The sequence below is a fragment of the Thunnus albacares genome, chromosome 3 (genome assembly GCF_914725855.1).
Source record: "Thunnus albacares chromosome 3, fThuAlb1.1, whole genome shotgun sequence".
Taxonomy (NCBI): Eukaryota; Metazoa; Chordata; class Actinopteri; order Scombriformes; family Scombridae; genus Thunnus; species Thunnus albacares.
In genome coordinates, this window is record NC_058108.1 from 32370398 (window position 1) to 32396579 (window position 26182).

A 26182-nucleotide genomic window follows, 5' to 3' on the forward strand; every position below is an offset into this window, starting at 1 on the left:
AAATGCAGCCATTTACCAAAAAAAAAAAAAAGAGTTCCATTTCCCTCAATTGTATTAGGGTTGAAGCAGAAATCTCTTCCCATAAAACTAAAACTGTCTGCATGACGAGATACAACTTGGGTTAAGTGAGAAAATAATATGTGATTTGTGTGAACTGACCCTTTCACAATATTAAAAGTCTAAGTCAAAAACTGCAGCACCTTTCTAACAGTCATAAGGCACCAGCAGATGTTACTGACCACAAGCATCTCAGCACAGGTAGTTAAAGAGGTGCTTGGTGGACACAAGACCTTCATATGTCCAGAGTCCCTGCCCCAAACCACACACACACCCTGCCCCTTTTCCTTCTTTCCCCATAAACCAGAGCCACAAACAGAGCGGGTTTGGCCGTGTTTTTACCTTTCAGCTAACAGTGAATAGGCCTGTTACTCTCTCCACTTCAGGTTTACCAACATGAACACAAGCAGTTGGGATATGCAAGCTGTCTGGTTACATAACAACCATGCAGAAATTGTCTTCTTTGGGATCAGTCTGAGGTTATGAAGAAATCATTCATACAAGGGAAGTAAACATATGTAATCTGGGACTATAGTATTTACTGTAAAAATGCTATACTAAACCTTATAAAACTGTTTTTTAGTGTATAGGTTGAGAAAGATTTAAGAAATCATTCTCTCATTTTGCCAAGATGCCGGTATATTTATATACACAGGAAATACATTTTTAGCTTGTTGCAGCGTATTTAAGCAAGGCATCACATTTATTCAACATGACATTTTACTGTGTGAGGAACAGACTTTGCACTCCTTTCTACTGCTGTGTGTTTCCTTAAATAGAGGATGTAACAGGTCTAAAAATGGGTTTGATTACTTGAAAACTTAGAGCCACTACATGTAGTATTAGAAAAAAAAAAAATCTGACTTTGATGCCATCTGGTGGAGGTATCAAATAAGATACAGTTGCACCGGGATTGATTAAACGTTCATTATCATCATTTGAAAGATGCTACAATTATACAAAAATTCTACACGTAGCAGCTTTAAAATTTAAAAATTGGATTGGACTTCTCAGCACAGTGGTTCAGACGTGTGCCATGGAGATACAAACGTCTGCAATTTGTCATTTCAGCCCGACCACAACCGCAGCTCGCTATCAGCAGCTGGTTTAAATCGTGTTTATCGGTGGAATCAGCTGAAAACCTGCAGACTCTAAAGCCTCGATGTCACACGGCTGGAAAACACCGACTTGGCTAACAGCTCTGAAGGTAAAGCGTGATAACGTTATTCAAGGCCAAGCCCTCATTGTGTACGTCTCTGTTCTAACCCCGCCTCCCTCACCCAAAACCCCAAACTCAAACAAGAACAATGCACGTTGCTCGATCCGTTTTCTGCTCAGGCAAAATTATACAGCAAGCAGAAATAAAACAACAATGGCTAAATGGGAGTCTAGACTCTAGTTTTTTTTTTTTTTTTTACATACTACTGAATTAAAAGTGGAAAACATCAGTGTAATTTCCCCCAGCGTTCAGTCAGAAGACAATAGCGAGTGCAGTGCACCACCTCATGCTTCACACACCGCTATCGGTGTGTGTGAGTGAGTGTGTACAAGAGTGTGTGTGTGTGTGCATTTCTGCATTGTCCCAAACATTCTCATTGTCATGTCAGAATGCATATACAACAGAAACCCCCCCCCCTCACCCTCCCCCCACCCCCTCCCCAAAAGATGATTCAATGGTGATATGAGATTAAAACAACTGAATAATGCAAAACCTGAACAAAAATAATCAAACCAAATGCAATAAAAAAGTTGAAGTAGGAAAGAATTTGTTTTAAAAGTGATAAAGAGCGACATTCATTCCAGTCTCTTAAAGGCGAGCAGGTTGCGTTTAAGTTTGTGCTTTAGGGGTTTGGTCCAAACCTTGCAGGCCACCCTATGTGGGCATTTCTTGCCAAGGCCCAGGGGAGGGGAGATAACTCGCAATAAACTGTACATATCCTTATAATGTATGCGCCCGCTGCAAGAAAAATACAAGGAGGGGAGATTAGGTGAAGAAACTCACAGATCACACAGAGAGAGAGAGAGAGAGAAAGAGGAAGAAGAAAAAAGATGAAAATTGGGAGATGAAAAGGAAATAAAGAAAGATAAGGTAGAAGAAAGAACATTGATTTACACTGAGAAAGAGGTGTAAGACACCTTCCTCACATGCATGCTCTTACATACACTCATGAGGAAAGGAGGAGGAGGAGGAGGAGGAGGAGGAGGAGGAGGAGAGCGTTACATTCACCTCATCTGTGCACAAATTTTTGCATCTTGAAAAAAATAAAGAAAAGTAGATAACTCCTCGCTTAAGACAGGCCAGCATTAACTGTCCCGCTTTTTTAATCTTATCCTCACATGACGTTGATCCTGCATCATTATTACACTTTGCGGACGAGATCATGACACCAGTCCTTGTCCCGATTTTGGGACGGGAGAGAAAGTCAAGTGTTAGTTAGTTTACATTCAGCATGAGACAAAACAGTGTGTCTATTTTTGCTCAGTTTTCTGTTACATACAGTAGCAGCAGAGTGTGTCATTTTTCTAGATTCAAGCTTGTGTATCTGTATATGTGTATGTAATCTCTACTTTATATGTGTGTTTTCACATTTTTATTGACTGCTACAGTGTGTGTGTGTGTGTGTGTGTGTGTGTGTGCCACTCACCAGGCAGCGGGGTCGTACTCGGCCCATATCCTTACATACTCGTCCAGGTGATGCGGCCCCAGGATAGAAGAGTCTCTGGTCAGGTACTCAAAGTTGTCCATGATGACGGCCACAAACAGATTGAGCATCTGAGTCAGGACACAGCGAACAAAGAGGGATGAGTTTTATTACTGACTTAGGAAAATATTTCAGATTTAAAGGACCAATGTGTGAGATTTATTGGCATCCAAATGAATACCCCTCCCCTTCCAAGCATGTAGGAGAAGCTACGGTGGCCATGAAAATCGCAAAAAAGCGTGAAAAGCCCTCTCTAGAGCCAGTGCTTGGTTTGTCTGTTCTGGGCTCCTGTAACTAAGGTAACGAAAACACAACGATTATACACTAATTAAAACATACTTATGAATATTATATTTAATTTCTGCCAAGTCCGTCTGCTAGATGCCACTAAATTCTACACACTGGACCTTTAACACAAATTGTTAGATAGATCTCGAAGGAATTGTAAATAACTTGTTTTTGTTTGGTATATTTTCATACGTCATCCTAGTGGCCGGTTGCTTTTTTTCCTTATAGATTTCCATTGTAAAAATGACAACTATAAAACTGTTGACAGGACACTTTGCTCACTGTAGTTTTAAACCATGAAGATTTCATTTTTATTTTTTAAAATCTTAGAAAATCTCAGAACCTGGAAAATATTTTAATAGGCTTTGCTTGACATCATGTAAATGTTTTAAACAGCATCCAGGATTATATAATACATCTATTCTTCTAAAAGTAAGAAGTCACAGGAAAGAAGGGATTATTAAAAACACTTGATATAACTGGAGTGACTCATTTTCCATTTTACTGGTATGTGATGCAACAACTAACAAGCAGATGATGTGTTCTAGCAAGGAGACATAATTAGATACAATATAAAAAACTACAAGTAAATGCACATGTTGATTAAGTGGTTAAAGCGACATTCTGCGTTTTTTTTTTTTCCTCACCAGGAAAGAGCAGAGGAAGATGAAGGAGACAAAGTAGGTGTAGGCGAAGGTGCTGCCACATTCAGGTTCTGTGTTTCCTGATTCTGGGTCGCATTCTTTACCACCCAGACAAGCCAACATGATCTCATGCCACGCTTCACCTGTAGCGCTCCTGCATGACGGGACACACACAGAGCAACATGAAAGAGTGAGCATAGAGTCATAAAAAGAGGCCCAACTGCCATATAATACCATATACAGTAGTTATATACATTCTGTATGTAGTATATGTTTGTAACCTACTTCCTAATATTTTAAAACCTTTATATTTATCTGCATCGTTCAGTAAAATATCAGCCATCTGTTGTTTTCTGTCTCATAACCCCTGCTTCTCTTTGTTTAAGGTGACTGTACCTGAACAGCAGCATTAGAGCCATGATGAAGGTTCTGAAGTTATTGTGCTCGTTGATGGCACTCTCTCCCTCCTCATCTAGTGCCAGGTTCCCGAACAACTAAACACAAACACATTAACATTATCCTCTTAAGCATACAGAACACTTTTTTTGAGACTTGACAAGACTAAAAGAACAAAACTACATATTCTTCGGGTATTATTGTGCTGTAAAGCAGTGCTGTCCTCCTCATTTGTGCCATAAAGCAACTAAGCAGCTTACAAAATGTACGCTGAGCTATTGTTGTTAAGACATATGCAGAGAAAATTCAACATCCTGTGTAAATCCAAACTGCATGGGTGTCAGTCTGGAAGAAAAGAGTAATACTCACCTGCATGCCAATGATGGCATAGATGAAGAAGAGCATGGCAATGAGCAGACACACGTATGGCAGAGCCTACCGGAGCAGAGGAAGAGGGGAAATATTTGTCAGCACCGTGGAAGGTGTTGCGATTGTGTGTATGTGTATATCTGCTCATGACTGAATACCTTGAAGGACTGGACGAAGGTCCACAGCAAGATGCGGATGGTCTCTCCCTGTCTCAGCAGCTTGATGAGGCGAGCTGCTCTGAACAGCCTCAGGAAGCTCAGGTTGATGAAGTTATTCTACAGCACAGAAGAAGAAGAACAGTCATTTTCACCAAACACGTGACACCTGCACAACCTCCATTTACCCACAAACATAAAAACCAAAAAACAACAGCGGAATAAAGAGAGGAGAAAAGACAGAAATAGAGGAGGGGGATCAAAAACCAACAAAACATAACCAACTGCAAACATAATGGCACTGAGTAGACACAAAGGTAAATGAGAGAAAGACAGAGAAAAGGTTAAAGGATAAAAAAGAGAGAGAGAGAGGAAAAAAGGAAAATCATAATTCAAAGAGTCTAAAGGTCATCATCCAATCTGGTACAGCAGAACGCTTTTTTTTTTTTTTTTTTTTTTAAGAGAACCAAATGCACTGATCTCTGAGGGGCAAGCAGGCCACACATAAAAGGAGCACAGTGCACGGTGCCTGTCAACCACACACACACACACACACACACACACACACACACACATACACATACACACACAAAAGAGCATGGCTTGGAGTTCTCTGTGAAACTCTGAATATGACATTTTTAAGTTTGGACAGGTTTTCTTTTCAAAAACACACAGTCCAAACTTGGCATCTCATCTCCAGAGAACAAGAGCCGATGTCAACGTAAACTGGATAAACTGGAACATAAGGCAGTTTGCCCTTAAATGGCTTCAGCTGCATGAATCACTAGGCTTTCATTTTCATTCAAAATGACTAACGTTGAAAGGGAAATAACAGTGCGTTTGCACATTTTAGCTCCTTAACTTCAAAGCCATTATCAAAATGCAAGCTACAGGAAACAGGTTTAGATTTGTGCTACCATTCTGGGATTTAGTTTACATTACATATTCTGTACTATATGAAAATCATTTAGCAGAATGAACATCTAGTTTGGTTTACTTTTTTTTTTTTTTTTTGTCAAAGTCACATTATTATTAGGCAGTAATGCAGTTGAAAGTGCATATTGATTTCAGTTGATTGATTTCCATATGTCTGAGGCACAGCCTTCTAGTAGCTGCACGGCCAAGAACAAAATCAATGGAGAGAGATTTGTTTTCTTTCAAAATACCCTCAAGTCCTTAGAATAAGAACAGATTAATCAAAACGGACATGAGACAAAATCAAAATTAGTGATCCTTAGGGCTGGAGTCTTTTTGAAACTTGCTCTGGTTCCTTACAGTTTCACAGAGAGCACTATTTAAGGTAAAACAGCCAAACTCCCTGGTGAGACCCTGGTATTTTGTGGTTGACAGGCAAGGCAGGAAGGGGTGGGGGGGGGGGTATGAAGAGGAAGAGGAGGAGGAGGAGGAGGAGGGAAGGACTAGCGAGCAGCCTCAGTGCAGGCATGGCTTGGCATGGCATGGTTTAGCATGGCAGCATACTTTTCAGGAGAAAGAACCGGCCTACATGCAGACCATCTGGGGACCGGTGGGGTCGAGCAAATCAGAACCTCACGTTTGACTCAACGTTCACTTAAAAGTGTGAGAATTATTTTCTTCTACATGTGAGATGTGTTGAAAAATAAAACAGGTGCCAAGTGCTGTTGAATATCGGTTTCTAGTGTTGTCATGAATGATAAGCAGCATTACGACATATCGATGCTGTTGCAAGAAGCCTGAATTGAATATTGAATCACATTTCAGCTCCAACTCAAGACAGAAGCTGTTGAGTAAAAAAAAAAAAAAGATGGCGACAGCATCAAAATGTGGACCACACCTTGAGCCGGATCTCAGATCATGTAATTTGCTGCACAAAACTGTTGCAAGGAGCCAAATATGGAACAATGTTTTCAATAAAACTGCCAAAACCTGCTGTTCCAAAGTTGCAACAAAGTGCAATTTGAGGTCTTTACTAGTTTGTCTTAATGGCAAATTCAAAATTTAGGCATCATGACAACACCAGTGACTGTTTGCCTACTTAATTAGCCTGATTACAGGTAAGCAGACCACATTAAGTGCTCCTGTTCTTATTTAGCAATCCTCCTGACTGGGGAATTGGTGAAAGTTTGAAAAAAATGGTCCCTACTGGATGTGTGCAAACCACTTGGAGTAAAGTTTTTTTTTTAAGGGAATTTAGGGTCCATTTAAGTATGTATACTGCTATGTGAAAATGCATTACGTAACCTTTCTAAATAATCAAGTTCAAAAGTTTAATAAAAAGGTCATCATCCAGAAAGCGCATGCACTGGGGTCAAAGAGTTCTGAAGGTTAAGACTGGTCATGGGGAAGAGGGGGGTGACCGGGGATAAGAAATGGGTTTGGGGGGGGGGGGGGGGGGGGGGGGGGGGGTACGCATGACCAATGAGGATGCAGCAGAAAGCTTTGAGAGATAAATTACAAACCAACCGGATTCTACATGTGCGAAGATGTAGAAAGATGAATGGGAGGGGAGGTTTTGTTTTTTTTTTTGTTTTTTTTTGTGGTAAATTGTAGAACATTGTGAGTGGGTGAGAGACATTTTTTTTGGAGGGGGGGGGGGGGGGGGTTGGTCGTGTGTTTTATTGGGCAGGGGCATGGGGGCGAAACGCACACCACCACCATCATTATCATCATCATCATCATCATCACAGCACCACCACCACATGTCATGGCGCAGCACGGATGGAGAACACGATGAAGGATTTCATAGTGCATTTTGATTGGATGGATTTTTTTTTTAATCAGAGGAGGAGGGAGTGGGAGGGGCGTAGGGCGCCAACAAAGTAGAGAGGTTTAAAGAAAGCATGTAAAGAGATAGAAGAGGAAGACGGAATCATTATGGGTGTCGTTAAAAAGGCAGTGAAACACAACTTCAAGTCAACAACAACAGTTACTGTGATACAGTTGGTTCAGCCCCTCTTTGATGCCACTATTACTGGAAAATCATTGGCTATTTTGGACTGTTTGTGCGTATTTAGATTAGCATTGGCACTGAATAGCACAGCAAAAGTATTTTGTCAAGTCGAATTATGATATTTCTTCTCAACAGTTGTGCTCTTTACAAAATCCAACAACAATGGTTTCAGCTGGAAGTCCAAGTAGCAAAATGCAACCAAAATGAACCTGGTGTTTGGCCCTTAATTTGAAAATATTGGGATAATTGGGATAACTTATTGTCTTTAGTAACCTTGGCTACAAAAATAGATATAAAGCTCCTGAAAAAAGATTTTCTCTGATCTGTAAGAGAGGTAAAAACAAAAAAAAACACTGGTCTGATTAGGAAGATGAGGTTCATTTTGGTTTTTGGTGTATTTATTCTGCAGAACTGCACTAGATACTTAGTTAACCTGAACTGATTATGATAACTATGCAGCTAAGCAACGCGTCAATGTCAACATGTGATTACTAGCCACTTCTAACACTAGCAACTACTTATTACGCAAGCTTGTCAGATCGGATGTATTCATCCAGCAGTTTAGCCGCTACAAGCTGACATTATATTGACAGATAATCAATCGGATGTCTGAAATGATCAGTTCACTGAAAACAACTCTAATGTCAATTGGTATCAGTTCAGACAGCTAAAATGTAAATTTAGCACTTTCAACATGGCCAGAGGGTGTCTTTAATCATCTGAAAACACAGTTGTTCTGCAGTAATTAGCGCAGTTTCTGCTAATCTAGTTAGTGTGAATGAGAGGAAGACTTGTGCAGGTTGGAGTGGTTTTATAAGTTCATGACTGAAACCTAAAAAAAATAGGTGGACAACAAAGAGGGGCTGAAATTGCTAAAGAATTCTACAAATATTGAGTCTCATAGGTATAACTATATTAAGCTTGTATGTAGATTATAATGCACAGATAGACATATTGATAAACATACAAACAAAGCACAATTAACTGTGAAATAAACATGAGCATGTTCGCACACAACAGCACATTAGGCACAATCTATTATCGGTGCAAGTTGCGTTTTTAATTTAGACTTTAGACTTTATAATTGTTCAGGGTCGAAGGAAGCACTGCATCCCAATACAGGACTGGACCTTTGAGTTGTCTGACAAGTTTCACCCCAGAATAAAAAAAAAAAAAAACTAGAGAAATTGTAAAATAAAGATCGTCATAAAGGTGATTTCTATTCATTAAATAATATCAAAGATATTTATATTATTATTATTATTATTATTATTTAGAATGAACCCCCCCCATAGAATAACACAGACAGACACAAAGCATTCAGGTACTTGAAAGGTACAGCTATGACAACTGGATTATAATTTGCTAATGCTAATCCTTATAGCATAAGAAATGTACCTGTACACCTGCACCATTTACAGTCTGTTGACAGACAGCTACATTAAAGTTAGCAGCTAAGACTGTATTAAGACCAGTCAAAAGTCTGGATGAACCCTCCCATTCTCCTTAACCCTTTCATGCATAGTGGTCACTGCATGGGGGTTTTAATGGTATAGTTGCACATCAGCCACCACAGTGGACTCTACTGTGTCATCCCATGTTTAAAAAAAATGAAGTTCAAATATTTTTTTTTCATGTCTAAAGGGGAATAAAAACACTTGAAGTGTCCTGACTGAGGTTATCATAATTCATGCATGAAAGGGTTAATGGCGAAGGGTATCCAAACTTCTGACTCCTACTGTATATATAAAATCCATAGTTAGAAAGGGAAAATACTTAGTTGCCTTTGTGTATGTGTCTATATGGAGTGTTGGACACTGTTTTCAGTGTGTAACAGACTTAAAGGAAAAATCAGCTATTATTTATTTTTTGGGGCATCTTACCTAACGGCTTTTGGAGAGTTGTGAAACAGATTCATGGAATTTGTATCATTCTTATGTGCAATTTTATAATCATGCTTGAGCACTGAAAACTTCTGTCTTGGGAAACAATGTTATTGGCTGTCCTCTACACAAGCAAAATAAAAATAATTATTTTGTGTCCAAAAGTTCTGTTTTTGTAGTTTCAGTGAGGAAGTATTTCAGCATTTTGATGGTTATAAGCAAAAAGAACTACACACTGAGTCACTTTAAGGCTCCAATAAAAGGAACAGTTTTGTTCAGTTTTGGCTGATTTTTCCTTTGAGTTCATTAAACTGGCTTCATGTGACAAATCATCAGCTTGTGTTCAGCTTCAAATAACATGTGGTGGTCCAAACTCTCCAAAGTACTTACCCCTAGTTCTGTAACTAATATGTCAGTGATGCTTCCAAGGACAGAGACAAAATCAAAAATGTTCCAGGCGTCTCTGAAGTAATTCTGTTGGGAAAGAGAAAAAAAGTGAGACGTTAGCCCGATGAAAGAGTAGCTAATTGCATCTCCCTAAAACTGAAGCTAGAGGGCAGTAAGAGACATGCCCCTGGCCAATGGATGTGTTGTTACCGTGGAGACAGACTGGAAAGAGGCTGATAGCGTGACTGCTGTGCGACACTGTATGCTCTGGGTTTTTCAGGGACAGGAAGAACATGCTCTAGATCTGTCTACCAAAATAACCCGCTTTATAAATGAATTATAGGATGAAACACTGAAGCATATAGACTGGGTCAACCTAGATGAGGAATATCTGCGTAGGTACTGCGTGTTTGTGCGTCTTTCCATATTTGTTCTTTTTTTTTTTTTTTTTTTACAGCCTTACCAGAGGGCCGAAAGCGATTATCTTGAGGACTGATTCCATGAAGAAGAAGGTGGTAAACACAATGTTGAGGTTCTTCAGTACATTATCGTACGTCAATGATGCACCGTCGAACTATAGACACACAGAAATGAAGAAAGAGAGGGAATGTGAACAATTAAACTGACAACACAAGTTTTTCCAATGCAGATTTTTAGATCACCTTTCCCCAGTGCCATCAGTGTTCAATTTATGAGAGAAACTGTACCTTCGTTGTGGAGCTAAATAGTTTACAACCATAGTAACCAATCTGATCCTAAAACCCTCAAAACTCAAGACAATAATAAGGAGGTAAGAAAGAAATGCATCCTGGCCAATGTCAGGAAAACTAACCCTCACTAACCCTAACTTTGTAACATTAACACCAGGCAGAAACCAAATACAGATACTAAAATGAGTAAAGGTTATTTGTGCAGACAGTTTGTTTCTCATAATCTCTGGAAAGTTACTATGTGATTTTGATATAAACTTGTTTTATTGAGATCAGACTGATGAGAAAACAGTAAGTGTTATTTTGTGATCATGACTCAACATACCGAGCTGTCAAAAACGTTCTCTAGTATCTTCTCAACTTAGTATAATAACGAATATAATAGCAAAAAATAAATTGTAACATTTTATTTTCTTACAACAGCAAAACAAAGCTTGTGATGTTAAGATCAAAATAGTTACATTGTCATCACAAGAAAACTATATATTAGTAACAATTATAAGAATGTTTTTTCTGGAGTTTTGTAAAGATGTTAGTATTTAAAATTGAATATTTGGTTGGCACCATGGTGGCCAGTTTTGAAGCAGGACATTGGCTTGATAGGTGCTTATTTACACATCCAGCAGACGCAGAGCAACGTTGCCGTTCATTTGGATTCATGTTTCCGGCCACCTGATGAATTTAAGTCCAATATTCACTCTCCTCTCAGCTTTGTTTTTTGTCTCCACCAACTCCTGAGAAAAATATCTGACAGCTGTCTGCTACTGCTGGAAATGATGCTGAGAGACCTAAGACTGAACCAAAACAGTAATTATGCGAGTGTCAAAACCAAAACAACGAGCTGAAAGATACTAAAACTCCCCTTAGAGCTGACAGGAACTGCAGAAGAGGGTAATGATTTACTGTGGGTTTATCGATTCAAATGATCCTTTTCACATTACATGTAGTCATTTGAGCTGTTCATATAAAAATGCAGCTTTAAGAACACGTTTGGTGCTCAAAAACCAAACTGAGGTGGCACTTCTCACAGTTGGATAGTCTGGTTTTGCAGAACGCTTTGTGTAAATGCTCTTCATTAAGGACCTGGAGTATTACAGTAGCAAGACAGCTGAGGTATTAAATGCTTTTCCTGTGATCATACCTAATCTGGTAATCCTTTGTGCTACAACAACATGTGCAGAGCCGCACACCACAAAAAACACTGTTAAGAGTTAGACTTTTACCTTCATCATGAGGACGACGGTGTTAAGCGCGATTAGAGCCATGATGCTGTACTCAAAGGGCGGAGATACCACAAACTGCCACATGCGATACTGGAAGCTCAGTTTGTTCTTTGGCATATGGCGAGTCAGAGGTCTGGCATTGATGGCGAAATCTATACAGGCTCTCTGCAGGAGGGCAGGGGAAGAGAGGAGGGTTGAAGTTACATTACTTTTTGCTTTTAACCCTGTAAACACTTTCTAACAAATCATTTTGTATTAAAGAAGCTGTAAAACTGACACTGAACATCCAGAAATTCAAAGCAGCCTGCAATCTCTCCTCACCTCATTCTTTTCTAAGCTATAGTCCTCCATCATCTTATCCCCCTGTTCCTGGAAGGTGATGATGATGAGAGCCACAAAGATATTGACGAAGAAGAAGGGGAAGACAACGAAGTACACCACGTAAAAGATGGACATTTCCATCCTATAACCTGGGCTCGGGCCCTGATTCTCATAGGTGGAGTCCACTGAGTGCTTTAACACCCTGTAGAAAAAGAGAGAATTCAAAAAAAAATTAAGAAAAGAGAAAAACAAACAAACAAAAAAAATCCAATAAATGTGTGTGTGTGTGTGTGTGTGTGTGTGTCCCACTCACTGCGGCCACCCCTCTCCAGTGGAGACAGTGAAGAGGGTGAGCAGGGCCCAAGCCACATTGTCGTAGTGGAAATCGTACTTCTTCCACTCCCGCTTCTGAGCTTTAACCTCATCCCTATCATACACTAAGTACTCGCCCCTGAGGAAACACAAACATGGATTATAATGAAATCACACAGTAAAAATATAGAAGTATCAAAACATTTAAAAGGTTTATTAAAAACACTCTGGAGTGGAACTGGAAGTGTAGAAAAGCACCACAACTACTAGGAAGTCTTTTTTATATTTGACATAATATACTTATTAAGAGTGAACATGAATTATAATATTTAGAAATTAAACTTCCCAGAAAAGCCTCTAGGTGGCAGCATCTACACTACCGATACAATAGGCCAAGAGACTGGTATGAGTTTTTCAGAGTACTATATTTTGCCAAAATGCAGAACTGTATGTTACATAAGTATCTGAAATACAGAATAAAAATGTGTAAAAACATTTTATAGTGCTAAATTAAAAGTACTTGGTGCAAATTGCAAAATATGTTGAATGTAACGGATGAAAAATCTTTTGTTTTTTGACAGTGAACGAAATTTAAAATCACTTGTAAGACCGATTGAAAATTATTCTTCACACTTCATGAAAAGCACATACTTTCACAATGAACTGAAGTGCTCAACATGTTTGAGTGTTTCTGAACCAACCTGCAGTCGCGCTCAAACTCTTTGGATTCGTCCGTGCAGTAGAAGAAACGGCCCTTGAAGAGCTGCACGGCCACCACGGCGAAGATGAACATGAAGAGCATGTAAACAATCAGGATGTTCAGCACGTTCTTAAGAGAGTTGACCACACAGTCAAACACAGCCTGCAGGCAGACGAGGGGAAGAAAACATTTAGATTTACAGCTAAGTTCAGTTGTAAGACTGATTATCTTAACTAGTATGACATCAGAGTGTCAGTGCGTTTAACATTTGGATAACTTTTGCCTTTATATGTATCTAATGATACTCAAGGGTCACTGCTGCCACATGCATGTCCTGCAGGCAAGCACAAATAATTTCTGTAAATGCTACTCAGCCTATGACTTGCACTACACTTAATAACATTGCTGTAGCTTTAAAGGACAAATCCACCCTTGTAAACTGTTATATTGTGTATATTTAATTAGTTTGCATGTTGTACTGTGATGCAAATAGAATAAGTAATGTCTTGCCTACTATTTTAACCAGTCTTGTTGACCTGTAACTTTAACAGTCTATGATTGGTTGAAAAGCAAAACTGCACTTCACATGTTCATGAATGATATATCAGGTATGCAATGGTGCAAGCTCCCTTTATGATTTCAACATATTGGTGCAAAATTGACTGACATTAATACCTGATATTTACAGTTGGTGTTTTAGGTAACTGAAACAATTTCCTGCTAACAAACTGCACTGATGAGATGTCAAACTCACTATTTTTATCTTGCCCTTTCCTGATGTAATGATAGAATATCTCAATAAGGAACATTTGAAACCATCTTGATCTCATGGGAAACATAATATGCAGTGAAAATATAACTCCAGTTTATAACCATGAGTTTACATTTTTGCACACAAAAACACAATTAGGAAGCTTTCCTAGTCCAGGGGCTGCATCTCTTTAAGGACGCATACCTTTAGCTTGGGGAGACGTTTGATGGTCTTAAGAGGACGCAGCACCCTCAGCACACGCAGGGACTTGATCGTACTGATGTCTTTACCCTTGCTGCTCCCCCTAGAGTTCATCCAAGGAACAACAAAATAGTCAGAGAAGAATTAGATGGTGCTATTAACATAAACCATTTCAAAAAGTGGTGAGGTGGGGTGAGGGACATGTCCTCAAAGTCAGATTTATCTTAAATATTTACTAAAAGCAACACACAATATGACACTTGCAGTAGTCCTGTGTAAGACAATACATGTGTGTACAATCAACGCTCTTACAGTCTCTTCTTCTGCAGAAAAAAGAAACTTTCAAGTGTGCGTCAAACATGAAACCGGTGGGAGGATAACCGATCAGTTGCCTGACCGTTTGGTTTCATGGACATCAAGAAGCAGCGACATCGTCACCATTTTTTTTATAATCTTCACCATGATAAAATAAACATTCACACACATTCCATGTCGACAGGCATCTCCCGGCAGAGTGCCCAGCCAAACCTCTTTCTTTCTTTTTCAGTGAAACGCTGTTCGGTTCTTCGGAAGAAAATGGGAGTCTCAGATGTGGAAACATGAAGCGTGGGCTTTAAAGATTACATGGCTAGGATTATGCCAATATAATCCTGAATTTGGAAACACTTGATGGACTGAATCTGATACGTTTCACATAGCTTCCTTTCATTTAAATCCAGATTTTACCGCAGCCTGAATCAAAGGAGATGGGGACAGGCAACGGAGGCTATGCGAGACTCTTGGGACATGTGATGTTGCTTGCAGAACGCAACATCAAATGTCATAACACAAACAAACACATTGCATTAATAGCATCAAACGAGCCGTGAGAGCGACCGGAGGAGACGATTTAGGGCCGAAAAGACAAACTCCTTTGGTTGTGTGTTTTAATGCGCCTGCTTCCTCCACGAAGCCCATAACTGAACATTCTGCTCATGATTTGTACGCCCATAAACCAATATCAGTGAGGAAAAATTGGGGTGTCAAGGGAGTAAATAGCCATGTTGATCTTTACTGTAAGTGAATGGCCCATTTTCAAAAAACAAGGCAGGAGGCGCCTGGACGCCTGCCAAGCCTGAGCAGAAGAGAAGCCGTCCATCAAGGCTCGCTCCTTAACTATGAACTCAGTTCCCGTGGCAGAAAATGTAAGACGATTCAATTCAAGGCTGATTGATTGAGTCTGAACCTAGGCACTTCTACATGTATGCATGTGGGGGTTTATGTGTGTGTGTGTGAGAGACTCGATCGATAATCAATAGGCCTTCCTCCTTTGAAGGTGAATGGGACTGAGGTCTCTATCAGAGCAGCTTCAGTGTATTAGAGTAAAGCCCAGTAAGGCATAGGTGTTAGGAATTAACACCAACCCTACGCAAACACACACGCACACGCACACGCACACACACACACACACACCCACACACACAATGATAAGGGCTCTTTGAGTCTCACGATTTATGTATGAGTGTGTACACTGCACTAATTTAGCATTCTGTCCGTCAACCTTACTAAAAAGATGACGGAAAGATGACGGATGTTCCCTGAATGGCACATTTTCTTTTGAGTATGAAACACTCAACATCTGTAGGATTGAAAGTTGGCAGTAAACAGCCTCTAGTTTTATCCTTGACGATGCACACCAGCTGTTGTAAGTTTGGATTCGTGTATACAATGGAAAAAAATGTTCGGAAAACTTCTCAAACCACTCCCGCTGAATAAGGCTCCAGTGCGTACTGCACTCTGCTGCTGTCCATCCATTTGATCAGCACGTTCTGATCACACACATTTTCTCATACAACAATCGAGCACCTTAACATGGCAAAACACACAATGTCTGTCTCAATACTAATACCACTGAACATATCATTAAGGTCTTGTTCAGATAGACATTAGCACTACGTCAAGAAATGCAGCCTCCTCCCTCATCCATTTCAATGAGACTGTAGTTTTGCATAACAGGATTTCAGATGACCCAAGTGATGAAACACAAAGTTGAACCTGACTTTTGCCGCAATGCAATGCTGTATATTGGCCTATCAAATCAAGCATGTGCAAGTGTACATTCTGGCAGATTGGTGGACCAGGACATTTTTACTGTTTACCTTGCAACAAAGACTAAAATGATTGCTGCTGTGGTTACTTTCCAAAGGTGTAAAATCCTGCACCATAGCATTATGTACTTAAATTTTTCAGGGACAGCATTCATTATTTAGCGGCGTAAGGCTAACATTCATCTGCAGTGATGAAGGTGTCACATTAGCCTGGGTAGGTTCATGTTAATATGCAGTTTTGTGGCATCTGATAATCCTTCAAACTCATGGGCTTATTACTCCAATTGAACTTCCTGGATTGTATTTCATCTTTCCATTGACAATTATAGCAACATACCAATGCAGCCCATTGGGGTTTTTCATGTGGCACCATTTTAAGACCAAATGTGGCGAGACAAGACATTCAGTTCAACAGACCAATGAAAGAAACGGAGGTGTGCCAATATGTGCAAGTCTCACAAGCTTGACAGTATCATGTGTGAAGACTGAGATTGGAGTGATACAGTAGAAATATTTGGCTGCGTGAACATACTAAAGCTAAAGATGGACAGCTGAGAAGTGGATTTTGTAGGAGTGGTTTGAAAAATTTCTTTGGATGGTTTGATGTCTACACTGGAATCCATTGTTACAACATCAATTCAAGCTAAAGTTTTTAACAATACCATTTTAAAAACCCACAGAACAAGTGTTGAGTGTTCAATACTTGAAAGACAGACTTTCATGCTATTTTTCAGAAATATGTATTTATAATGGAAATTTTAACTGGTAAATTAATTATCTGCGAATTTGGAATCACACTACTTCCAGTACACCTATGGGCACCACCGTCAAACCCTTTAAATCATACTTATCAATGAAACTACTGAGATGTATGGATGGTTTCCTGCAGTATGTGGGTGTGGTGGTGAAGAAAAAGAGAAAGGGGCAACGATACGGCGAGAATGAGTACGAACGATCAGAAGAACAAAGAAAGAAAGAGAGAAAAGCCAATTTGATACGCAAGGGACAGAGCGGAGGAGGAGGAGGAGGAGGAGGTGGACAGAGGAAGAACTTTACCGGGTGCTGCTCCTGTCGAATTTCACCGAAGATGGAGACAGCGAGAGTCAGTGACAGCGACAGAAAGAAAGACAGAGACAGAAGAGGAAGAGGAGGAAGGGAAGGAGGAGAGGAAAAACACATAGAAAGACAGACACACACAGAGACACACATTGATAAAGAGAGACCGACAAAGACAAACACAAGACAAAAGAGAGAGAGAGAGAGAGAGAGAGAGAGAGAGAGAGGGGGTTTGGTAGAAACAGGAAAAAATACATTTATATGAGAGACAGACAAAGAAGGAAGGACAGCAAGATGGCCATACCTGCTTAGAAAACCCCACCCACCCACCAACACACATATACACACACTCAGATACACACATCTCTCTCTCTCTCTCTCTGTGTTTCCCTCCCCTCACCCATCACTTGTCTCCATGACGACAGGATGGGATGTCTACATACTGTACCTGTCTCCTAGATTTATTATTCGATAAGGTGAAGATTACACTGCATTATACTGTATACTGAACAACACTTACATAACACCAATATGTAGCAATTACATCAATCAGGTGAATTTGTATATAAATGTTAATGCATTTTATAAGATTCATCAGCTTCAAAAGTCTATGAGGTCACTGAAAAAAAATACAAAAGGTGTAATCTTATACATTTAGTAATCTGATTATTTAGTCCAATCTATAAAAACTTAACCAGGAGGCAATTTTCCACTGTAAAAGCAGTTATTTTTTGTTATTTTGTTTGTCCTGATTTGATTTTTAATTTTAGTTTTTTTCAATTTTGAGTTTATATTTTGTATTGTTGTGTCTGGTTTAACACTGTCCAATGCACAGTGGCAAGTAAACTATAATGGAGAGGGTGATTAAGAAATATGGAAACTAGCATTTCAGAATCTACAATTTTTCTATTGGAGACTGTCTGGAATAGCTTTAAAAAGGCTCCATGTGATTATGATAGTAGAATATATGGATACTCTATGTTTTATTTTCTGTATCTTGCATTTTTAATGTATATTACTCTATTTGTAAAAGCTTTTAAAGAGCAGCTGTGAGTAAAATGTTTAAAGCATTTACTGTTTCTACAGTTCAAAAATACAGTACTGAATGTATGTTTTACTGCCACAATGCATGAATGTGGTAAAATGTGCTTTTTTAAAAATGCATGACTGAATTTTAATAAGGGGTAACTCTTAATACTTATATGATATCTGATAAATCGCATAATCATAATCTGAGAAAGGCTGAGGTCAGTTAAGTGAAACATATATACAGTAGCTGTGTCACTCTCCAGGTATTACTACATTTTAAGTTGCGGCTTTTCTTCCATCTGAATAAAACAATCTTCAAAAACATCCCAACATTAATTCTTAGGTAACTTCCTGAGATCTACAATAATAAAAACACTTCTGTGAATCTATCCCCCCGGCTGAGACTGTGGATGTGCAAAACCCTCCTTCCCTCCTGGCTGTTTTCTGCTGTGACCTGCTGTACTACCAGCTCTATGAAGAATTACCTTCATGGTTGGAGGAGGAAACTCGATTGCTGCATCCATTTACACCGATTCTTATCTTATCACACCATAATGATCAATTAGACCAGGCCTACAGCACAAATTTCCCTCATTAGATCTGCAATCATCTAGTTGGATTTTTATCAAAGCTCTTTTGCATGCACATCTGCGCAAGGGGGAAGAAAAAAAGGCGTTAAATCTTTAGAAGTGGCCGGTTCCAGGTTTTCTTGACATGTGAGAGCACACAGGCATACACGCAGGACATCTATCATGAGGGGAGACTCAAGAAACCAGGATTTGTGTGTATTGTCCCATACACACACACCGTCAATAGAAAAGGAAAGGCATTCTCACAGAGTACTGCGACAGCATGCAGTTCTCAGTCATGAGAGTGTGTCATTCAACATTTATTTGGAGGATGAGGGGTGCCAGAAGCGCAACTTGTTGAGTTTAAAAACCCAAAATAAATGAAGCCATTGCACTCTGACCATGCTGGAAATCCCGTGTACAATGGTTTCCGAGATGTACCTGCTTTTAAACAGTGTGTGTGTGTGTGTGTGTGTGTGTGTGTGTAGCCTTCAACCCTTAAGCAAAACTGTACTGAAAGCTCAGCCCTGGATCAGATGGTTGGAGCAAGGAAGCAAAAAGAGGAGAGATGGTGGAGGAGTAAGGAGAGGAAGGAAAAGAAGGGAAGGGTGAAAGGAAAAAGAGGCAAAAGTGAGGGGTGATATGGCGGGAGAGCATCCTCTAAAAGGGGAACGGAGAGGGCATTAAAAAAGTGGGCAAAGGAGGGGAGAGGAGGAGGGAAGAAGACCACTGAAGGAGGGGAGGAGGCATCCTTTTTTCAGGGAGGTGTCATGCTGTGGAGGGTGCAGCAGTGGAGTAATTTTTGAGTTGCTGTAACAAACCTATCAGCCAGATGGTACAATTGAATTTGATAGGTTCTTGCTTTTTTTTGCGTTACTGCTTGCCTTTCTAGCTAAAGTGATATTTCACTTTGATATTAAATTTTCACTTTTTTTGTGTTGGAGTCCACCAGCATTATTTGCCTTCGTTGGAACCTGTGGCTGGTCAAACTATTCACATGTATTATATGTATATATGTGAAAAAACATGTTCAACTGGATGATACTTTTAATTTCTTTCTGTTTGCAGTTAATTGTACTTAGATACAGTAGAATAAATACTGACTTGTGCAGGTTCAGTGCTCCTCAACTTCAACACAGGTGTGAAAGGTTTTTACCAAAGTAATATATCACTTTAAATTCATACCACCTGCATTCTGAAATCTGTGCATTAAAACACTTGTGTGTGCACCTTCCTCATCCTGCTCGCTCCTTGATTTACTTTTGCCGCTGTTGGTTGGTTTCCTTGGACTCTATTTACTCTGTATTTAGACTGCGAGCAACCACATTACCGTACAATGGCTGGTATGAGTTTCATTTTTATGCAGGACTCATACCAATAGCTACATATGACAGGCATTATGATGTAAACAGCCATGGTAAAAAAAAAAAAAAAAAAAAGTTAACCATTGTGAAATTGGCTAATGTTACTTGTTGCTGGCAATGTGAACACATAGTGACAATGACAGGAACAACAGGAACTGTAACATATTTGCTCTTCACTACAGAAATGTTGTTTGTTCAGATTAAATGCAAAGTGAATTTACAAGTCTGGATTTGTACAGTCTGTGTTTATTTGCCACAAACAGCCGTACAAGTAAAGACTCACTGGCTCTGGAGTGGTGCAAAGTGTATTGTATCTATTCTTTTTGTATGTGATGCCCAAGAAATGCTTCTCAAGACAATGTGGGATATTAGACAACATGGAACTGACCAATGACATGAGAAAAAGAAGAGGTCAAAATTTTAATTTTATGTAAATTCACAAATTACACCGTGCTTTTGAACGAGCAACACTTGCTCGTGAATGCTGATGAAACCACATCAGCTAGCGAGAAGTTGCAGTTGCATGATTTCTTTGCTTCCAGTGGAAGACTACTGTACAGATATTAGCTAGTGTGTGAGGACTATGCCTGTCTGGGCGTGTTTCTGTGTTGCGGCTCAGACTCTTGCTGATCTCACAATTTATCAGGAACTCTAATTCTTTCTGTTATGTTCCTCTAGGGCTCTCTCCCTTTTCCTGTTTTATCTGAACCTTAAAGGATATGGCTGGCAATTTTCAATATTTTTTTCTTGTCAACAAATCTCATGCGCAGAGCTAAACCAACAATGAACAGATCCCACTTAGTAGTGTGTGTGTGTGTGTGTGTGTGTATCCAAAGCCTGATATATCTTATTCCTCTGTGCTGTAGACCTCCATTGTTGTCCAAAAACTATTAAAAACAATCATGATACAATACCACATTATCGTCAGCCAAACTGTTGCATTGGATGACTCTGAAGATTATGGTCAAAGCTCGAGAGACTAATAACAATGATCACATTTCCAGTCTCTGGAGAGTACTTCTGTGTAGGGCAGACGCCACTGCACATGTGCAGGAACCTGTTTGTTAATTACCAAAGAACTTCAGTAAAAAAATCAAGCGGTTGTGATTTGAAGCACAACAAGCTAATGAAGCTCTGTAAATTGAACCGCATTCCTGCACATGCACAGTGCGTCTTCCTTACACGGATCAATTCATTGTTGGTTCTGGACATGAGATTTGTTGACAATAAGAGAAAATTAGTAAATTGACAGCCATATCTTTTTATGATATCATATACATAAAGCTCCATTTTTTGCCCAAGCATTTTCAAGTTTGTATGCAATGGTGCCATCGCTAAAATTTGCTTTGCCTTCAATCTGAACATACCTTTACAGTACATAGGGAATTAGCTCTAAGATTAACAGAGCACATTTTACTGGAACACATTCTTTGCCTGGGACTGACTCCGAACATCATTAACAAAGTTTTCAGTGATGCTGTCTACTGCATCACAGGTTGTGTTCAGGTTCATGCAGCCGCCAAGGCAGACATGCACTGATCATCCACAGAACTGAGGAGGATGCACACACGAAGCTGTCTTTCTCTCTCACTCACTTGACCTGTTTTTCTGTCACACGCAAACACACACTCAGTCCCTCTAGGGTGCATATATCATACATATTTCATTTATATGTATTTATCTATATACCTCAGCATAAGAACAAATCATTCCACCCACCACACTCTGCCCCAGCATGCCTCCCTCCTTCCCTCCCACGCTCAGTCTGACTTCCCAGGGTCGTGCAGAGGAAGGAGAGTTAAATACCTGTGCCTCCGGGTACGTTAACATGGCCAGAAACGGCGGATGAGTATGTGTTTTTGTGTTTTGAGTGTGCGTGGGTAAAAGAGAGGGGACGAGGCGATGAGTAGTTGTACCCTGGCGGTGTTCCTCCTCGTGGCAAACGGATAGCCTGGGCACTTAAAGGGTTAAAGGTGTCTGGGGCGCCCTCACCCCCACGGACTGACCGACTGGGACCTCCAGCCCGGAGGACGGGGGAGGATGAGGAGGCGGGTTCGGGGAGTGTGATTGGGTTGCAGGGGGGAATGTTGGCTTTTATGGTTGTTGGAGTGGTGAGAAAAAAGGGGGGAGCTGAAAAGGTGCGTGTGGTGGAGTTTGGTGGGGCAGAGGGGTGAATTAGGGACTAGACGAGGGTGGAGGCCGGGGTTGGGGGAGTGGGGACAAAGGGTGAGCAAGAAAGCAACGGGTACACCTCCTACTAACATATAGCAAGCTAAAATTTGCAACAAATTAATCTGATATAAACTGTCCAATTAGTGTGTCTTTCCTAAATTTAATGAAAACTAAGAAATAATCACCCGTTAAATCTCTTCAGGTCATTTAAAATGCTGTAAATTCACATAAAAGTAGGATGACCATCAACAAATTCTCATCTAGCGTCGTTCTCATACTTGCTTTGCTCTATGTTAGGAATAAGGAGGGTGTATAGGGGTACATGAATTGGATAGAAGTGCAAAATTTTTATAATAGATAAGGGGAAGCGCTCCTATGAGAGAGGGGATTGGAAGGTATCTGGAAGGAGGTGGAGGCATCAGCAGGAACCAAAGCTGTGGAGGGTCTGGGGGAGGGGATGTCGGTAAGCAAAGGTTTAGGGGATGAAGTTAGGGTTTTAGATGCAAGTACAGAGGAAGGGATGACTCACGGCCTGGTTGGAGGAAATATCAGAGCGGCATGGATTGGCAAACAGGGCACAGAAGGGAAGAAGGAAGGAGGAAGATTGGGAGGAAAAAATTTGAGAATGAGCAGGTGGTGTTTTATAGTGGTCACACAGTTAGGGGGAAGGGACGTTTGGGGTATTTTGAGGTGATTATTATACAGGCAAGGTTTGGGGTTTGTGGAGGGTGGAAGGTGGACGTACACTCTAAAAACATATATCACTTTCAGCATTTAAGGGTTCCTCGTTTAAAGGAACTATCCAAAAAATTACATACTTGTTAAAGTAACATCATAATTGTTTTAAAGGAGCTCCTCAGGGTACCCGCTTAGGGCCCTCAAAGATTGCAGCATCAAGAAAAAGCAAAATGCAACGAGGAGCCCTTTTCCTTTTTAGAGTGTAGGTCAGAGGTTGGTGATGATCGACAAGCACGTTAGGAAAGGAATTTTGTTAAGGATCATAGGTGATTGTCCAGATGAAGGTGGTGATGAAACACCGAGAAAGACCTGTTGATACAATGTGATGATGACCAATGAAGGAAATAGAGAGAGATACGGAGAAAGTGTAGACTGCAGAGGGGATAGAGAAGAAAGACCTGAGGAAAGACCTGCTGATACAATGCCACATGTGATGATGACCAGTGAAGGAACAGAGAGGGATAAGGAGAATGTGTCGACCGTAGAAGGGAGAGAGAAAAAGAGACATTGACAAGACTGCAGAAAAGAGAGTCAAGAGAGAAAGAAAGAGCGGACCAAGACAGACAGAAAATAAGAGACAACATCAGAGAGAGAGAGACAGTGGACCGGAAGAGAGACAAGAGTGCAAATGCAAGAGTAAAAGAGAAAGTAAGATTAAGAAAAAGATAAAGGGAGAGAAAAAGGATAGCCAAAAAGACAAAAGACTGAAGTTCAGCAGGCTGAGTAAAAGGAAGTGAAAGATCAACATTGCCTATCGGCGTATCGGAGGACGACGAGGGTCTTTCTGTAGATGGGGGGGGTATGTGTTTGTGTGTGGGTGGTGGAGATGACGAAGAGGAAGGTGGGGTGTGGGGAGGGGGGGAGGGGAGGGGACACTTACGTGAAGGCGAAGGCCACCAGAGCACCACTAACCACTATAAAGTCCAGAATGTTCCACAAGTCGCGGAAGTAGGAGCCCTGGTGGAGAAACAAGCCCAGCACCACCATCTGGAAGACACGGAGCATGCTCAGTACAACACACATATACACATGTATAGTAACACAAACACACTCACACATAAATCTGCACACTTACAAGGGCACGGACACACAACATAGATACACATAATACACATACATAGACACACACCCACACACCGACATTAACTGGAACAGAAATGTGCACAAATACACACACGCAAAAGACACAATTATACAACCATGCAAACAAAGGCATGGAAAAAATAAATCAGCACACACACACACACACACACACACACACACACACTCTTTGTTACCTTGATCAACATTTCAAAAGTGAAGACGCCTGTGAAAACGTAGTCAAAATAACGCAGCACCTGCAGAGCAAGACACAACACAGTGAGATATAATTATCTAAGCAGAGAGACGCAGAACGATGAATCAGAAGAGAAACAGCAGGACAGATTAACAAAGAAAGAAAGAAAGCGACAAAAAGGCAGACACCAACAAACCTAGAACCTAATCCTAATTCTAATCTTAATCCTACTTAGATTTTCCACATCCAAATCAGCATTTCACAATATCTGTTCCTTTTCACTTTCCTTTTTCATTTCACTTTTAATTATAACTCAATTATCCCTACTGTAGTAAGATATAAATATTCTATATTTCTTTTAATTTGTGTTTCCTGTTTTTATGGATAAAATGTTTCCACACATTTAATATCCATAGCATTAACATCTTTTTTCCGTAAACATTTTCTAGCAATGCTTACTCAGAGTTCAATTGAAATCAGGTGACTTTCATCCAATTTAAAGACAAAAAAACAGCCAAAGGGGTGCCCTCTCTTTTTCTCTTGAACATAATATTCAATAAATAACACTTAAGCTAATAAGTGTCATGAAAAATTATGAAAATCAAGAAATTATGAAATTCACTACAACACATTTTCTTTTACAAATGTTTGTTGATATTTTTCCTCATAAAAATGTCTAAATGAGTGCTTTGATAGGTGCTTTTTGTGCATAAAACAAACAAAAAAACCAAAAAAAAATGTATATAATGGGCACTTGTTTTACTATCGGTACTAAATTTTCATGTAAATATGATCTGTTGAACATTTTAAAATATGCACATGTGTGTAAATATGTGTACAGCCACATCAGAATCTGGCCCAACCCTGGTACATGATAAAATAAACTGTCATAATTATTATTACCATCTAATTAGCAACAAATTCACTAACTTAATCCTAATTTAAAGATTCAAATTGGAAGACCAAACCTAATCTCTCTACTAGTGGGAAACTGGGGGCCAAAATGTCCACACATTTTGCTCATCTTTATATCCATTTTATCTTCCCAACAATGTAGGAGTACATACACTGACAGGCTGACAGAAATACACAAACACACACACACACACACACACAGATGTCTCACATTGTTTCTCGGTGAGTCAGGTGAGACAGGGTCCTCTGCAGCGAGGGCGATGCTGCTCATAGCGATGACAGACAGGATGCTGAACTCAAAATACTTCAGAGTCAAGATGTAGTGACAGCACTTCCGAAACCTGAAGTGAAAATACACAGATGAATATGCACATGTTGACAAAAGCAAACAAAACACACATTTCTAGGCCTGGAGAGAAAAAATGCTCATAACTTAAACAGCTGCTCTTTACACAGACGCACTGTTTTCAAATTGTACTAGCAGTACTAAGCTGATTTCTGTATTACAACAATGTTTGACCAAGGTGTTACACAAACACAAACACTCACGGGTTTGTGGTGGACATTATGAAGCAGGAGCTGTAGGGAGGCATGGGTTTAGGGCCGTCTTCGTCTCCTCCGTCGTCCTCCTCCTCCTTCTTCTCCTCGCTCTTCTTCTGGTCGGTGTTGGCGTTCTTGTTCACTGAGCGAAACAAGGACAGAAAACAGACAGGAAGGGAAGGACAGAAAGACGTCAGCTTCACCAGAGCAAGACAGTAAAAACACAAAAAACATCCGCCAACATTGTTTTAAGAATAGAACAGAATAAGGCTGTTTTTTTTTTTTGCCAGCGTTAGCCAGTGAACAAATGTTCCTAAAATGGGAACTCCACCAATTTCTCATGCCAGAGTCAATTTAAGCTTCATGGGGAGTGCTACTCAGCCTGTGAAAACAGTTGTGTAATATCTA

At 40.0% G+C, this 26182-nt stretch overlaps 1 protein-coding gene across 1 annotated transcript in view; it reads right to left on the minus strand.

Moving 5' to 3' along the window:
* The window catches only part of cacna1ab (calcium channel, voltage-dependent, P/Q type, alpha 1A subunit, b), a 104612-nt gene that overhangs the window by 39818 nt on the left and 38612 nt on the right, over positions 1-26182 (minus strand). The window contains exons 21-36 of the mRNA XM_044340084.1: positions 25784-25916; positions 25446-25575; positions 24321-24380; positions 23924-24030; positions 14032-14131; positions 13078-13238; positions 12378-12515; positions 12065-12266; positions 11744-11908; positions 10274-10384; positions 9814-9897; positions 4615-4731; positions 4457-4522; positions 4088-4185; positions 3695-3845; positions 2703-2830 (exon numbers count right to left, since the gene is read on the minus strand). Coding sequence (XP_044196019.1) covers positions 2703-2830; positions 3695-3845; positions 4088-4185; positions 4457-4522; positions 4615-4731; positions 9814-9897; positions 10274-10384; positions 11744-11908; positions 12065-12266; positions 12378-12515; positions 13078-13238; positions 14032-14131; positions 23924-24030; positions 24321-24380; positions 25446-25575; positions 25784-25916 — 1951 coding nt within the window. The remainder of the gene's footprint in view (positions 1-2702; positions 2831-3694; positions 3846-4087; positions 4186-4456; positions 4523-4614; positions 4732-9813; positions 9898-10273; positions 10385-11743; positions 11909-12064; positions 12267-12377; positions 12516-13077; positions 13239-14031; positions 14132-23923; positions 24031-24320; positions 24381-25445; positions 25576-25783; positions 25917-26182) is intronic.